At 54.2% G+C, this 15,931-nt stretch overlaps 6 protein-coding genes across 6 annotated transcripts; 1 reads left to right on the top strand and 5 right to left on the bottom strand.

Moving 5' to 3' along the window:
* Positions 1–97: 97 nt before the first annotated feature.
* Positions 98–1,282, bottom strand: QBC33DRAFT_462774 (uncharacterized protein; the record flags this gene model as incomplete). Its single annotated transcript, XM_060425090.1, has 1 exon — positions 98–1,282. One exon carries the CDS (start codon positions 1,280–1,282, stop codon positions 98–100), a length of 1,185 nt encoding a protein of 394 aa, XP_060277976.1.
* Positions 1,283–1,506: 224 nt separating this feature from the next.
* QBC33DRAFT_603903 (Carboxylesterase) lies at positions 1,507–3,558 on the bottom strand. The gene is made up of 4 exons (XM_060432225.1): positions 3,218–3,558; positions 2,944–3,156; positions 2,143–2,864; positions 1,507–2,078 (listed from the first exon to the last, which is right to left on the bottom strand). Exons 1-4 carry the CDS (start codon positions 3,495–3,497, stop codon positions 1,674–1,676), a joined length of 1,620 nt encoding a protein of 539 aa, XP_060277975.1. The 5' UTR covers positions 3,498–3,558; the 3' UTR covers positions 1,507–1,673.
* Positions 3,559–5,288: 1,730 nt separating this feature from the next.
* QBC33DRAFT_553365 (uncharacterized protein) lies at positions 5,289–7,814 on the bottom strand. Its single transcript, XM_060429400.1, has 6 exons — positions 6,889–7,814; positions 6,583–6,817; positions 6,041–6,448; positions 5,849–5,956; positions 5,731–5,789; positions 5,289–5,652 (listed from the first exon to the last, which is right to left on the bottom strand). Exons 1-6 carry the CDS (start codon positions 7,522–7,524, stop codon positions 5,608–5,610), a joined length of 1,491 nt encoding a protein of 496 aa, XP_060277974.1. The 5' UTR covers positions 7,525–7,814; the 3' UTR covers positions 5,289–5,607.
* A 320-nt stretch (positions 7,815–8,134) lies between these two features.
* Positions 8,135–10,013, top strand: QBC33DRAFT_553363 (uncharacterized protein). Its single transcript, XM_060429399.1, has one exon. It carries the CDS (start codon positions 8,220–8,222, stop codon positions 9,855–9,857), a length of 1,638 nt encoding a protein of 545 aa, XP_060277973.1. The 5' UTR covers positions 8,135–8,219; the 3' UTR covers positions 9,858–10,013.
* On the bottom strand, positions 9,902–11,258 carry QBC33DRAFT_317657 (Alpha/Beta hydrolase protein). Its single transcript, XM_060423556.1, has 2 exons — positions 10,176–11,258; positions 9,902–10,109 (listed from the first exon to the last, which is right to left on the bottom strand). The coding sequence occupies exons 1-2, from the start codon at positions 11,069–11,071 to the stop codon at positions 9,947–9,949; spliced, it is 1,059 nt and encodes a 352-aa protein (XP_060277972.1). The 5' UTR covers positions 11,072–11,258; the 3' UTR covers positions 9,902–9,946.
* Positions 11,259–13,796: 2,538 nt separating this feature from the next.
* On the bottom strand, positions 13,797–15,792 carry QBC33DRAFT_553359 (uncharacterized protein). Its single transcript, XM_060429398.1, has 6 exons — positions 15,257–15,792; positions 15,063–15,190; positions 14,901–15,000; positions 14,687–14,828; positions 14,412–14,620; positions 13,797–14,322 (listed from the first exon to the last, which is right to left on the bottom strand). Exons 1-6 carry the CDS (start codon positions 15,455–15,457, stop codon positions 13,873–13,875), a joined length of 1,230 nt encoding a protein of 409 aa, XP_060277971.1. The 5' UTR covers positions 15,458–15,792; the 3' UTR covers positions 13,797–13,872.
* Positions 15,793–15,931: the final 139 nt, after the last annotated feature.

Here is a 15,931-nt window from a genome sequence, read left to right as displayed (position 1 = left end):
AGCAGCTAAAGATTGATCTGAGACCGACTTGTCGGTTGGTGAATTCCACGCTATGTAACTATTCAGACCTTCTAATACACGTCCTACGATGGGAGTTCTACCTGTTAACATTCCAGGCAGCTCTAAACTCCTTCACATAGGCCCGTCTCTGTGCTTGCACGGCTCTCTCGAGCCGTTCGTTCGTTTCATGCTCCACATACCTTACATGACCCCAGCACTTCTGGGAGCCCTTCAAACGCCTCGCCGTATTGACGACAAACTTGCTATCGTCCACTATCCGTCTGTTCGCCAGCCTTGGCCAAACGTACGCTTTCGACTCCGGGTCCATCATGCTTCCAGGATTCCCCCGCGCAAATGTGACTCTCCGAACATTTCGGAAGCGGAGGGCTGTAAGGATGCTCGCCCAATTCAGGCCCGTAAGCAACATGGAATCCAGCTCCAGCTCGCTCAGCGCCGGCAGCGCCAAGAGCCGCCCCCACATGGCCTCGAGCTCGCTGTCGGGGCGGAGACAAGACCTCATCTCGGCCAGCTCCTCGTCCGCCGTCGTCGGGGCGAAGCCATCCCTGCACTCCACCAGGAAGCTAATCTTGGTGACGAAGCCGCGCCAGCGCGGCGATATGTTGGTCAGGAACGCGACGCACTCGTATGGCCGCGTGAAGCCGAATGTGTTCCGCGTGTAGAACACGTGGCCCGCCTCCTCGTACCATCTCCGACAAACCAGGAGCGTCTGCAGGTTCTCCCGTCTGGCGCAGAGACAGGGCAAGTTGGCTGCCCGGGGGAATGGCTTGCAGCGATGCCTGTCGTCGTAGCATCGATCGCAGATGTATGGATTGCGCGGTTCCGAGGCCCACTGGCTTCGCCACGGATGCACGTCGGCTACACTGCCTTGGCCGTCGGGCCTGCAGCGCCATTCATCTGTGGTAGAGGTGGTGGCGCAGACAACGCCTTCCTCATGCCATGCCCAGGGGTCGATGTTGAAGTAGGGGTTGGGGCATTTTCGTTTCTCGCATAAGGGCTTGTGCTCGACATCCCACTTCACGGGACGGACCAGCAGCCAGGCGAATATCTCGGCGCGAAGCTCCCCGGCGAGGGAGTGAAAGCGGTCGCCGAGAGTGGGGATGTTTCTGTTGCTGAGTTCGTCGCTCGTGGATTCGTTGCTGCTGTTCGTGTGCAGCGCCTCATCTTGGTCGAGTGATTTCCGTCTGGGATGGATGTATGCCTTCCTTGCAGCCTGCCTCGCAGCCTTTACAATCCGCCGTAGTTTCTTGGCCTTCTTAGCCATGTCGGTGAGCGATATATATTGAAAATGTTGCTTGACGGGTGACGAGCAACCAGTATTGGCAAATCGGATAGTATTGGATAAGGGAAAGTGTTCTTGACTTGGGATGGTGTTGGATGAGGGAAAGTGTTTTCGACTTGGGATCTTGTCTTGTCAAACGCGAATGACTCAACATGAATTAGACTATCGGAGCAGCAAGTAAGAAAACTTTGTTCTCTACAAGAGCTATTAGAGTTGCGCATTGCATGGTAATTTAAGGCTGCTGTTTCCTAGCTGTTCAACCTTATTTCTGCCGCCCATGATGTGCCTCCATAAAGTTTAGTGGCAAACTCGGGTCGTCTTATACATTGAAAAGTCTACTGAGAGCCGATTTATGTTTGTCCGTCGACGGGACTCAGAAGAAGGGCGTTTTCACCGTCTGGTAAATCCCCTCGTAATACTCGCATCTCCCATCAACCTCCTGCTCGTTAATAACCGTGGCCTCTGTTAGCTCGCCGTGACATCCAAAGCAGCCGACGCTACTTCCCGCGGCGTCAACCTTGCCCCACCCAGGACCAGCCCCCCATGGATCCTTGACGAAGCCCGCCCAAGCTGCGTGTATCGTTTTGCTCAGCTCCGCCTCGACCGGGGTGGCATCTTCGGTCGGGTACGTGCCCCAGATCATCTGGAGATCTGAGGTGTGATACACGCCCAAATCGGGATAGCCAGTGATATGGATATTTGGAAACGATTCGTTGTAGTAGTACCTCCACGCTGGAAGGCCGCTCTGGGCTGCCGCGTGGGATACCAACTTTGCCGGCTACATATACGTGGTCTGTGGTCAGCTGGCAGTTCTCTGGGTAGTAGGGTTTTACTGTACTTACACATTGATACACAAGTTCTGTATACGCCTGCGCGGCGGCGTAAAACAACGACAGTCCATCCGTGTACATAATGGACTGCACAAGGGTGTAAAACTGCTGGATCAAGGCCTCGTCCCCTCCAGTGGTACCGGTGATAAACTCCATCAACTGATCATCGGAAAAGTTCGCGATATCCGCCGGAGTCAACTCGTATGTCGCAGCAAGGTTGTTCCCTTCCTGGGACGACGTCCCAATGAGCAGCGGCACCTGCGCCGCCCGACCCGCCGCCCGGTTGTCCAGATACGGCAGCTCAACCTGCGTCACGCCGTCGTTGACGGGGCCGAAATCGATGCTCGCCTCGTTCACCACGTCGCGGACCGCCCTGCCGTCGGCCGCCTGCACACAGGCCAGCTCTGCCTGCGGCGAGTCGCCCGCGCACCCCAGCTCCGAGACCACCGTGTTCCAGGCTGCCAGGCCGCTGTTGCGCTCAAACGGGCTGACCGACGCCTGCCCGCTCGACTCTGCCGCGGCGCGGAACGGCGGCTTGAGCGGAGGCGCGAAGGTGTTGACTAGCCGGTCGACTGAGGATCCACCCGACGACTCGCCCCCGATGGTCACCTTGGCCGGGTCGCCGCCGAAGACGTGGATGTTCTTCTGCACCCAGTCGAGGGCCAGGCGCTGGTCGAGGAAGCCGACGTTGGTCTCGGTGATGGCGATGGCCGGAGAGTTGGAGAAGCCGAATACTCCATGGGCTGATGTTAGAATAGGGGTCGTCACTGGTTTCAGATGAGGGAAGCGGAGGAGGGGGGGGATTCTGCGTACCGTTTAGGCGATAGTTTATCGTCACGACTACGATGTCGTGGTTGGTCGCAAAGCTTGTGCCGTCCAAAGCTGTCTGGGCAGAGGTTCCCGATTGCAGATACCCCCCGTGGATCCAGACCAACACGGGCCGGCCTTTTGTGGAGCACTTGGCCGGAGCATACACGTTTAGGGTGAGACAGTCCTCGTTCTCCCTGCCGACTGGGTCGTCCTCATCTGTACTAGGTCAGCACGAAATCGTAGCCGCGTTAGATAGATCATATGTTTGAGGACGAACAGTCATTCTGCTGAAAGCATTTATGGCCCCATTGAGTGGCATTGAGCCGCGGCGTTGCGAAGGCAGCCAGAGGTGTAGGAGGTAAGAACCGTTTTGTGCCCAAGGGAGGCTCAGCGTAAGGGATACCGAGGAACTGGTTGACCTTTACCGTCGACGAGGGCAGCGAGGTGGCCACACCGACAACGGTCCCGGCGTCAACAACTGCACTTGGTTGGAACGTGGGGCTTGCAACGGCTACGCCAAGGAGCAGCGGGACGAGGTAGGTGGCAGACCTCATCATGGCGGCGCAATTGAGGCAAAAGAAGGGATGGATGAAAGCTCTGCAGATTGTGCCACTTCCCCTTCAAAGCGCTCATACTTATACTTTTACAGTCGTTGCAAGTCGTGGCGTGTAAGTGCCCAATCTTGCAATCCAGCGGAGAGTTATCGCCCCGATTGGCTCAATGACACTAGTCATCAAATAGAACAGTCCCATTTCGCAGTATGTTGCCAGGTTAGGAAAATAACAGCCCCATTTCGTGGTATGTTACCAAGTTGGGACAAGTTGGGAATATTCCCCACATTCAACGCACACACAGCCAATAATACTCTCCAGTTGGATTCCCCGTCAGTCTTCACGGGGATCATTAAGGTTAGGTTCGATTTAGCCTAAACGCTAGCCCTTCGTCACTACATGGTGGACTTCCAGGGGTTGGAATCCCTCGGGCTTCCGGTCAGGAACTCCCCAGCGTGTTCGCGATCATAGGGCCGCATTCCGCAGCATCGGGGACGCAGTCGAGATGGTGGCTGACTCTGTGCGGTGGGCGTGCGAGTGGGGCGTGCGTGCGTAGAGGGATCGAAGAGGTGGACACCGACCATGTAACTATGAGTGTGAGAAGCACCTGTTGACAAATGGGGCAAAAGCTCACATTGTCGACAAATACATTGAAGAGCCGCATTTTAGGTCATAATTATTTGACGTATTGGAAGCTCTTCGCAAATACCCAAGAACCAAAATGCGGCCACCTGCGGCTAATTATCAAAGCACAACATCCCGGGAGCCTGCCTGCATACCGTCCGTTTGACCGGAGCACCGATCACGCTTCACCGGCCGTGTCTTCTCCCAGCTCGTCGGAAGCGGTCCGCTTCAGCCATTCAGACTCAACAACAGATTTGTCTTATCGCTTTGCTATTTTCGATGTTAATTAGCAACCCGGACTCGAGACAAGGTAAATAGAAGCATGGATGGGAGGCAATTCTCACGACGTGTTCCTACTCCCTTGCACCATCCGCAGGTAATGAAAACATGTCCCTTTCCTTGACAGCCGTTGCAATTCCAATTACCTACAACTCCTCGCCCCCAACAGTTGTTGCAGTCGGATCGGCGTGTGCCGTGGCCCCCACACTTGGAACAAAGGACCATTGTTCGGTGTCGGCGACGTAAGTATGTTGCACAGCTATTGTGTGAAACTGGTCGTCCAGTTTAACTCGCGGTTTTAAAGTCTAATCCCTTCGAGCGGGAGACTTGAATGGAGAGTGCGTTGCAATTATCCAGGACAAGAGAGGCCAGATCGGAATGATGGCCACAGCTTATTATGTAGCCAGATTGGGATGCAAGAGGAGCATGTGGGTATGTAGGATCTCTGCTGTATTTGTTGTCATATGTGGGTCTTTAGATAGTGAGGCTTTACGTTTGCGTCCAACCGATTTGATTAGGCGACCGACATAACAAGTATCAAGGGGGCTGAGTATTTCAAACGGGCTAATTGGTCAGCCGGGGGAAGTAGGCTGCGACTCCTGTCCAACCCATTATGTGAGGCAACTGGAGATACAGTAGTTCAAGCAGGCTGAGTATTTATAACAGGGCGATTGGTCAGCTCGGGGTTGGGTGGAGTGGTGCTTGTGCAAACACACTGCAGCCAGGCTCAATCTACCTTCCTATTTCAGGTTACGTGCAATTACTTATCGGCTATCGCTGCCGATATCTTAACGTGAGGCTCTATCTCATCAGCGCCGCCTGCTTGCTCTGCTACGTCACTCTTGAGATTGTCAGTCCAGGCCGGTCTCATTGTTGGTCCATCCAATATCGGTAGTCCACATTAAGCAATCCGGGCGAAATATTGGCAAATCCGAATTTGAGTATAGCTGTCTCTCCTAGTTCTGTCAAGATGTTGGAATCAGAGCTGAGATCTTGTCAAGCGCATCCTCAAGTTGGTAAAGACAGCTACCACAAAGCCCAACTGACCCATGAAAGTGCCAGCCCTTTTCTACGTCTGTCCACCGCAGCCTAATGGCCCTTGCGCACTTTAACTTCCTATCTTGCAGCCCAGAGTGAGATACACAATGCCAATGCCATAGTACACCGGTAGTCAGCAAACGTAATAGATATCAAGCCATGCCTGAGAGATTTTTCAAGTTTCAGCCTCCTTGAGGGGGGAGAACAAGGTCTCAATTAACTAGAAGAGAAAACAAGTTAGCAACACCCAAGCCGGTGATGGAACGAGGAGTAATAAAGGAACAACGGTAATATCCACCCATCGGTCTAGTTCCCGATCGTTTGCATGGAAGTCCGCGAGCTTTGCATCAAGTTTATCTGCGATGTATTAGTAGGTAGAATATTTGGCGTGCGGAGCTGGATAGGAGGCCTATTACCCGAAGTAACGAAAGCCACTGGAGCGATATCCGGGCTGCTTCCGAGGGATTCCAAAAATTTTGTGGCACTGACTGCCGTCCCGATCTGGCCAATCATGAACTTCACACCTACGGGTTGATACCGTCAGCGGATGACACTACCGGAAGGTGACAAGGGCTGGAAAGAGAGGGTTGGGCATAAGACACACGTACTTTCGCGAGGGTAGTCAGCGTCTTGTAGCTTGTTACCACACTCCAAGATGGCGTTGAGAAGCTCGGACTTGTTTTCAGGCTCAGGCATGCCGTCGGTGATGATAGAGATGAGTACCGGCCTCTCGAGCTTCTTGGCTTCGAGCTTGCTGTAGACTAGCGGCTCGAGAACTTTAGATCTCAGGTACGTGCCAATCTCGGTGTTGCCGCCGGGCTGCCACGGCATGGGATCCATGATGCTTCCTATACCCTCGAGGGTCAGGTTGGAGGAGTTGTCCACCTCTCGGTTGATGAAGCGCAGGGCAACGCCTTCACCCTCGGGAAGGATCCGGGTGGTGATCTTAGTGATTCGCTGGATGAGTTTCTTCTGGCTATCCCAACGGCCTTCGCGCCTCATTGAGGTACTGTCATCTAGGTATGGTATGGAGTCGTCAGAGTTGAGCAAAAAAAGAAAAAAAAAAAAAAGAAAAGAAAAAAAAAGAAAAAAGAGAGAAAAGGGAGGGATTGTGAACGCAACGCTGCGCTTGAACTCGGGACAAACTTACCGCAGTAGATGACTTGCTGATGCAAGGACACTTTGATCGTCTTGGGCAAAAGGTCGCTGTCGCCGAGGTCAGTATCCGGGTCCTCCTCCAGGTCCGCAGCCTTCCGGGCAAGTTCTTGTATGAAGTCCGTCTTGTCCTTGAAGAAGCGCTCCAGTACGGCGTTGTCCTTGACAAATTTGTCAACGTTTTTCACGAACTCGTCTGCCTTGGTCGGCTGCTCTGTGCCGTTCACAGCCTGCGTTATTTCCCCAGTCAGTGGACCGTTTTCCACATTTCTCTGGTCTCATCGGTGCCTTTAATACTTACCTGGTTGGTGCGTTGGTCTAGTTCGGGGTTCAGCCCGGATGCCCGGCGGACGATGCCGTTGAGGGCGGCGTTCACCCAGGCAACAATGTAGAGCAGGAAGGAAACGACCACGGCAGCCAGCCTCGCGAGGTCTGACTGCTCCTTGTCTGGGTAGAGCGCACGAAGGACGGCCTTGTCATTTTTGTCCTCGGCCATTTCCTTCGCATTGAATCCGCCGTCATTCTTGATCGTCAGAGAAGCCCCGGCCCTTCGCAGCATCCTGATGGAGTCGATATCCTTGTTCTCGATGGCATGCATCAGCGGCGTCTTGTTCTCGGCATCGCGGCAGGTGGTATCGACGGAGCGGGAGGGTGTCTTCGCGAGGAGCAGCTGGATGATCCGAGGACGCTCGTTCGTGGTCTGCCACGCGGCGAGGAGGAGGGGGGTTTCGCCGTTCCTGGAGAGACCATCTGCTTTGGCGCCTTTCTTGAGGAGCTGCTCGACCTCTTCGACGAATCCTCCAACGACGGCTATCGCCAGCAGCGTCCGGCCTGAGCCAGGGTCTTGTTCATCGAGCGTATTCGGATTGTTTGCCATGTAATCGTCAAGCCTGCGCCCAACAAGGATGCCCGCAAGGGCATCATCAAAAACTGACATGATGGCAGCTTTGGCTTATCTCAAAGAAAATGATCTAACGGGTATCTTGAGCAGCAACCTTTTATTTATGTGAAGGAAAGCAAGGTCGGCGGGATAATTATCTGCACTGCGACGAGCAAAGTGCCAAGTATCAAACGTGTCGCCATTTCGGTCGAGGAGCTCAGCTCTGCGTACGCAAAGAGAGGGCAGCGTTGGGTAGCATTGCAGCGGACACCCTACTGGGGCTAACGCACCCTGCTCACTCAAGCACGGCGCGGGATGCTAGCTAGCTGGCAAGAGATGCAGGAATGGTACCGAGTGAGAGATGATGATGATTCTTCTTCATTGGTGCTATCTCTTCCCATACTTTATCGTACTGTAACCCCATGGGTCGTGGTGCAGCTTTTCAGCTGTGCCGGAGCCATGTCGGCTTCCCGGAAAGGAAAACGCCACAATATCCACGAGTGCATATTCTGGGCGTGGAGAGGTCGGACAGCCAATTAAGGGCTCTCGAGGGAGTCTCGGCTACCATGGGACATTGTGAGTGTCCAGCTGATATGTTGATCAAGTTACCCGAATTGATACAACAGCCGCCCGGCCCAGCTGAAATCGCCGGAGCAAGTTGAGGCGTTAGTCTGGACCTCAGTACAAGAACGAGACGACCCCAATCCCTTTGACATTCGCATCCCCCCATATCGCCCTCCATTGTTCAAACCATGGATAACGCCATCAAGCTCTTCAAATCCCAAAAAATTCCGGTCCTCGAGCCTGGGCAGTCGGAGTATGACCGTGCCATCGCAACTGCGAATCTCTTGTTCCGCTTCTCGAGACCCGATTGCGTGGTTCAGCCCGAGACCGCTGCACAAGTCCAGACCATTATCAAGGAAGCAAGATCGAACCGGCTCAAGATCACCATCAAGTGCAACGGTCATTCCTATGCCGGGCACTCCACTGCCTTCCAGGGCATCTCACTGGACCTCAGGAAGATGAAGAAGGCGGAGCTCGACATGAAATCGAAGACAGTTACCATCGATGCCGGTTGCCAATGGGGCCACGTGTATGGGACACTTATCAATGGCCGGCATAACGGGTTCATCATCAATGGCGGGCGATGTCCTACTGTGGGAGTGAGCGGTTTCCTGTTAGGGGGTGGTCTTGGTCCGTTCACACGCAGCTTCGGAATGGGAAGCGACACTCTGATGGAGGCCACCCTTGTGACTGCAGATGGGGAGTTGGTTACTGTCAAGGAAACCGATGATCCAAAATCCAAGGAGGGCAGGCTCTTCTGGGCCCTCTGCGGTGCAGGTGGTGGTAATTTTGGTGTTTTGGTCCAGATGAAGCTGAAGGTGCAGCAGCTGCAGAGCATGAATGGCATGGTGGTAGCTGGGAGATATCAGTGGTTCCCCACGGACGGGTTTACCGACGACGTCATCGACACGATGAACGACTTCTACACAACCGACTGGCCCAACAAGATAACCATTGACAGTACCTGGATATGCGACCTGCGGCAGAATAATTCGCTCGGAGGAGTCCGGTTCACCGTCGCCTTTGATGGCAGCAAGCCCGAATACGACAGAGTCATCGACAAGTACATCAAGAATGAAGACCTAAAGGTCCAACTCAAACGGAGAGTACTGGCCGAAAGATCTACACGTTTCCTTTACGAGACGCTGGTGAATCAGTGGTTTGAGGAGACTGAAAGAGCCTATCCTACCAATAAGACCTACGAGCTCTACAGCTCCTTCGTCTTCAAGAACGACAATAAGAACACCATCCAGCAAATCACTGCCATCATCCGAGATTTGATGAAAGAGTTCCGGAACGACTTCAAAGGGGAACAAGTCAACTTCCTGGTCACTTGGATCCATACTGGGGGCAAGGCCACCGAGAAGAAGCCCAGCGACTCGGCTTTCTTCTGGCGTGAAGCTGTGTTCCACACATATGTCACAGTCGAGTGGGTGGACAAATGGATGGAGAGGGACATGAGGAACTTCCTAGCGAAGATCAAGACGGCGCTGAGGCCCCTTTCTCTGAATGGTGCGGCTGCATTCATCAACTTCCCCGACCGAGACTTCCCAAGAAAGTCTCACGAAGTGGCATATTTCGGAAACAATCGCGAGGAGCTGCGGAAGGTCAAGGAGATATGGGATAAGGATAACTTCTTCAGGTGGGCTCAAGGTGTTCGGCTTCCGGGGGATCTAGAGGAAGATAAGGAGGCGGATGGTGATGAAGATGAAGCTGAAGATGAAGAGGAAGACAAGACAGATCAGCTCGCGGGTGAACAGTGGGAATACTACAAAACACCGGACATTGTAAAAGACCTCGACGAATTGGCTGATTTGGGGTTTTGACGGAAGGAAGAGGATTGCATCTTGTCAAGCGCGTCATCCTTTCGTTATATCATGAGGCTTGATTCAGGCAAACTAATAAAGAGAGCGCTCTACGTCTTCACTGTAAACTCCTTGGTAGCCCTAGGCTTTGTCAAAGCCCACTGTATACCATTCTCCATAACCTCATTCCACCGTTTCGTAGCTGAGAGCTTGTCTCCAACCATGGCGAACGCATGAGGCAACCCCACAAACACGTTGATGTCTGTAGGAACTCTACATTGGCAGTCAGTAAAACCAGTCACATGAGGTTTGGGGCAAAAGAGTAACGGCGCTTCTTACCCAGCTTCTGCCAGCATCTTTGCGTAAAGCAAGCCTTCATCCCTCAACGGGTCGAGACCCGCGACCCCAAAGATGGTTGGCGGAAGTCCAACCACCTGTTCAGGGGTAGCATTTCCAGGGTTCAGCTTGGTGCCTTCCGCTTCCACATTTTCAATCTTCAGAAGACTCGTGAAGAAGTGGATCATCTTCACGGGCAGGATGGGGGCGTTCTCGTTCTCCTTGTACGAAGACACTGATGGATCCTTCAGCTGCCCCACCTGCGGCTCGTGCCAGCCAATGTTGGAGAGAGATGGGACCATCAAGACCTGCCCGGCGACGCGGGGGAGGTTGGCTGCCACCCTCCCGAGGTGCTGTTCCAGGGTGAGCGACGCGGCAAGTGTCGAGCCTGCCGAGATGCCCCCGATCAGCAACTTCTGACCGTCGCCGCCAAGGTCGTCAATATGCGCGTGGGCCCACTCGAAGGCATCCTGCACATCATGCCACGCGGTAGGATAGGTGTGCTCTGGCGTGTGTCGGTAGTTGACGTTGAGCACTACAACCTGGGCGTTGAGGGCGATTCGAGAGCAGATGGCGTCCTCGGAGGAGAGACTTCCAAACATGTAGCCGCCGCCGTGCAGATGTATGTAGACTGGCAGGCGCGTGGCTGCATCAGCCGACACCGGTCTGTAGCTGCGCCCCTCGACCGAGCTCCCGTCCCTCGTGGGGATCGAGTAGTCTCGGATGTGAACTTTGGGTCGCAGAGACTCCATCGCTTCTGCGGCCATGATCTCCCGTTTTTCGTTATTTAACCTCACCACTTCAGTCAACGGCATATCCGCCGGCGGAGGCGGGGGTAAGCTGTCCGCCACAGCGAGCCACTCTTCGCTGGCGCCTCCATAGCAGGAGAAGTCGCACATGATGCCCAATCTCTTTAACAAAGGATATGATGATGCTTGGGCTGACGATAATTGACGGCTGGATTAACGAGAGGGCAAACCAGCATTTAGGGTGCTGGTTTACAAAGTTGGGTTTGTAGTTGGCACCCCTCAAGTTTACAACCCCTCTTCCCTCGTCGGCACTTTCGCGCCAAGATCTTGGGAGAACATAGGGCTCCACACATGCAAGTTCTATGGCTGGGGGTTCTCGGCACGTGGATTTCTAAAATAGGGAATGAAGTTTGTCTAGATCACATGATAATCGCATTTCAAGCGGAAACCGAAACAAAGAAATGTCCCTCATGTCGACACACAACTCAACAGAGCCTGCGTCAACCGAAAAAGTAACCATCGTCAGTCTCATGGGGCTACCATGACTGCTAGATGGCCAACTCGAAGGCTGGCGGCGCAAGGGCAGTCCCGCCCCTGCCTTAGGGAACGCCACGCCGACCCAGGACTGCGAGACCATCATGAGAGTCCAGCTAGAAATCACAAGTTGAGCTTTTCTAGACCCGCAAAAATAACCTATCTATTTGACATTGGTAATTGAATATAAATTGATGATACAATGGCGCTGTGAGATATAGGTTAGAATAACGGAGCTAGCGGGCTTTCCTAGTTTACGTACAATGCAGAAGAAAACAGTATCATCTTATCTCGGTCGGGGTTCAATTACAGCTTGACCGACGGGGCTGGAGGGGGCCGCAGCTTGTCGGAGACGGTAAGTATCGATGATATGGCGGCTCTGGCCCAGCAGCGTTTGTGCTGGTGACAGAACACCGGCTCGGATTTGGTAGGTTGTGGGAGCATCAATTTTGGGCAGCATATTGGGCTCAAAAGCCTCAGGCACCCAGCACAGCCCGCAGAATTCAACTGAATCAAGTTGATCATGAAGCGTACGTCTAGCAAAACCAGAAACTCGGGCCCCATGTCTGTGTTTGCACACTCGGCCCGGGATTACCTTCAAGCAGCCACAGCTTAGCACCATGCACAGCCGTGGAATTTGGCGAGAGTAACTGAGGTGTACTGCACATGAGTTGCCTTCAGAGTACAATGATTGGTAAGCCTGTAAATCTCGGCTTTTAGAGGCGCAGCGCCTAGGCTTACTTACCAGCTACGCCACTTGGTGCCCAAAGCCAAGACAGTTCTCAAGAGAGCCTAGCCGTCAGAGAAAGCCTACAGGAATCAGGACTTTATCCACTACGGCCCTCGTTACGTGACATCAGGTTCGAATATCAACCATGCTTGATAAACTTGAGTCCCTGACAGATAGCCGCTGCACCAATGCAAAACAGACACGCTCAGGGCTTCTATTCAACGACGGCATCCTAAAGCCTAGCAGCAGAAGCTAGAGACCGTGTTCCACCAATAGTTGAGGCGGCTAATAACCTACGATACTATGAACGGCGCCACTGTCGAGCTAGAGAGCACTCAAGTTCCGATCGGGATGCTAACCACTGGCGTATGCAGCGACATTAAGTTCACCGTGTGCCGGAACATTGAGCACATATAGTCAGTATGTGCTAGTTATCCGGTCTGCGGAGACTGCGTTCCCGTGCTACTGGGCGAGCCACCGAGGTCAGGACGTGGGAGAGCGAGTTCCAGCCGAGCTTCTAATCACCAGCTATTAGTGGGCAAAACCAGCTGCCCGGCGCGAGGTTCTCGTTGGCCTAGGCGAAGAAGCGCGGCCAGTCGGCGAACGAGGCTGTCATGTGGCGGCTGTAGATGAAGTCGAACGAGACCGAGAAGGTTCACGCCTTGTCGAGGTCGTCGATCTGGAACTCGACGTTGGGCGGCACAAAGGTTGACTGGGTGGGTGGGGCTCAGGACGACGCCCACGACGGTCGCCGCCGGGTGGTCGTCGGTGAGGTCGATGGCCCAGGTGCCGACGTTGAGGACGCGGTGGACCGGATGGGCGGCGTCCTAGCCGGCTGGCTAGCCAGAGGTTCAGCTTGTTGCCAAAGGTCATGTGGGTGAGGGCGTGCTGGAAGTCGAGCCGGTCCTTCTCCGGGTCGTCGTTGGGCCCGATGTAATTACTTGCCCGCCTTGTAGCTGTGGTAGGTGCGGCCATTCTCCTTGCAGAACTTCATCACGTTGCTAAACAGCGACGCTGTGGACCTCGACACGCTGGCTGAGTCCATCGTCGTCGACTGCGACCTCGACGGTGCCCGGCGCTGGCGCTGGCTCGATTTGGGGTTTAGACTCGGCCTTTTTTTTGTGGTTTCTTTTTTTCCCCCCATTTCCGTTTCCGATGTCGAGGATAGCGGCACGGCTACATAACCGATGATCTCTGTGGCGGTCGATTGCGTGTTGTGGGGGGGGGGAGGGGGGTGTGTGGCCTGCGTGAGGGACTTCGAGGGAACTTTCTTCTGGAAGATGCACGGAACCATTCCGTAGTGGGATCCATTTCTATTCCGTACTTCGCTTCTTTGTGGCGCTACTGGACCGGCTAACTTGTCGGGGAGGAACCCGATCCCTGGCCAGCGCATAAGTGCGGGAAAGCGCGCATAGGCCCGCCGCGTGGGGGTACAGTAGAGCGATGGGAGCTTCTGCCAAATTGAGCCAATGCCGGGCGGGAGCCAGCTCACGGCTCAGCTCATCACCGAGATTCGCCAGTGACAGACGAATTCCAGATCGCTGGCGGAAATTGGATGCGAACAGCAGGGTAGACGTGTCTCGACAACGCGAAGGTCGTGGCTCGCTCAGTGGCATTCTTAATCAAGTTGAAGAAAGTTGACGCCATATAAACTCTATCCAGTCTAATCTAATCTAAAGCCTCGAAGCTACCAAGTTTCATGAACACGTTGCGGATACTGCTCCCCTGGATGGCTACTTCTATCCTCAGTAGTGACCGCGATTTCGTTAGATATGATGATACCATTCGTCAAGTGGTTACCACTCCCATGCACCGCATAAGCCTTCAGGCTCTGCAACTTGACGTCGTTCATCATCTGTTCCTCGCTCTCGGTGAATGTCAAGTTGGCGGTAATGGGGTTTGCGCTGGGAGGCCCGCGACGATTACGGCCGCTGGACTCGCCGCCGCCACCACCGATGGTCCGGAAGCCAGTTGGCGTTTTGTATGTCTTTTGGGAAGAGCGCAGCACACTGCCGCACAGCGGCCTGAACCACGTCTTCAAGAGGGGGAATATCATGGGGAGATTGGTCGTGACCACCGCGACGAAGGCCTCCCGGGTGCCCCATGCGCCAGCAAGTTGTGCACCATTGACAGGGTCCTGTGGACAACGGGATGTGAATTAGAGAAAGGCTCCCACCTCCGAGAAAAGAAACAACGACAATGACAATTCGGGGAGATGAGACTCACCACCAAGACAAAGATACTCTTCAGAGTAGCGCAGACGAGAACAAATATGCCGGCACCGAGGATAATGGTTGCTGCTATTTTCTTCAGGAGCTTCAAGCTTGATTCCCAGAGCAGGGGAATTGGGATCAATATGAGATATATATCGGTAGAGACGTTCGCGGCGAATGAGGCCCAGATAATCGGCTTGGACACGGCAGCCTGACAGAAGTCTAGAAGCAGAGAAGTGTCAAATTAGCACAAGCTGAGCAACCAGGACGACGAATGGAAAGCCTTACTGCCAGGATCTGGATAGATCTGCCAATAGTTCTGGAATGGCCGGCATGCCAGGAACACTGCCCCAATAGACGCGAGAAAGGTTGCGATAACGAGGGCAAACCCAATGTAGATGCGAAGGCGATAGCGCCGGCCAAGACCTTCCTGTCGGGTGCGTCAGTTAATTACCAGTCTCCCGACAGGACCGTAATCAGCCGGCGATTGACGAAACCATACCGTAAGTCGAATGTAGAACACCAACATGGCCAGCTTGAGCGACCACATCAAGGCCGAGTAGGTTGTCCAGCCTGCCACTTGAATCTTCGACCCGATTATCCTAGACGGGAAGCAAGCAGTTGGCAACCGTGTGCTGTGCACGCTTCGACTCTTGGGACGCACCTGAGTCTGTATTCCGGATCGTCGACGGACAGTGCAACTCGCTCGGCCTCGGTCATGCCATTGTTTGCGAGGCCACGGGCAACGTTGCCCACGCTGTAGGCCAAGGTCGCTTGGGTGGTGTAGAACATCTGCATAGATTGGGATTAACGACAAGTCAAGTCGATGCGGTGCGAAATCCATAGGGGCGCACGAACAATGCCAACCCACACCAGGTAGTCGTCTGTTCGAAAAGATCTAATGCCGACGGCCTTTGCTCGGGCGTATGTCCTGAGCAGCGTCACGAGAACGCCAATCGAGTAGAGTGTCCATGACTCGATCGCGAACGAGTGGAAGGCCGCCGCAGCAGCTTCTGCGGCAGCCTGTGCCGCTGGATCAGAAGGAGTACCGCTTGACATTCGTCAACACGAAGGGAGCGTCTACTTGGGTGGTGGCTGGTGGCTGGTGACTGGTGCGCCTCAGGGAAGCATGGCGCAAAGACGGGTCAAGTCAAGTCAACAAGAACGAGGAGCAAGAGGCTGCCAGGCTTGGCTTCCATTTGTATGTACAAATGCCAGGAATGACCGAGATATCGGGGGGGGGAATCTTTGCCCTTAAGACGGCCAGAGGGTCTGTCTCAAGTAACAAGGGTGGTGCAGAGTTACTGAGGAAGGGGAGTCAAGGTCGAAGGAGCGAAAGAAAAGGGGCGGGTGGCGTGATTATTTGGAGAGGAAATGGCGGGATTGTCCAGCCGACATTGCCATCTTGTACAAGGGTCCAGGGGACGTAGTACTGCTTTGGGGGTCAACTTCGCTAGTGGCTTGCAGGAAAACAATAATGGCTGCATGCTGCATGTGCGGACAAGGGCCGCATGCAGCATGGCTGCATGCAGA

Source organism: Phialemonium atrogriseum, assembly GCF_030411735.1.
Source record: "Phialemonium atrogriseum strain 8032-3 unplaced genomic scaffold QBC33scaffold_56, whole genome shotgun sequence".
Classification (NCBI taxonomy): Eukaryota; Fungi; Ascomycota; class Sordariomycetes; order Cephalothecales; family Cephalothecaceae; genus Phialemonium; species Phialemonium atrogriseum.
Note: the sequence above shows the minus strand (reverse complement) of the source record. Positions and strands in the feature narration are given on the sequence as shown.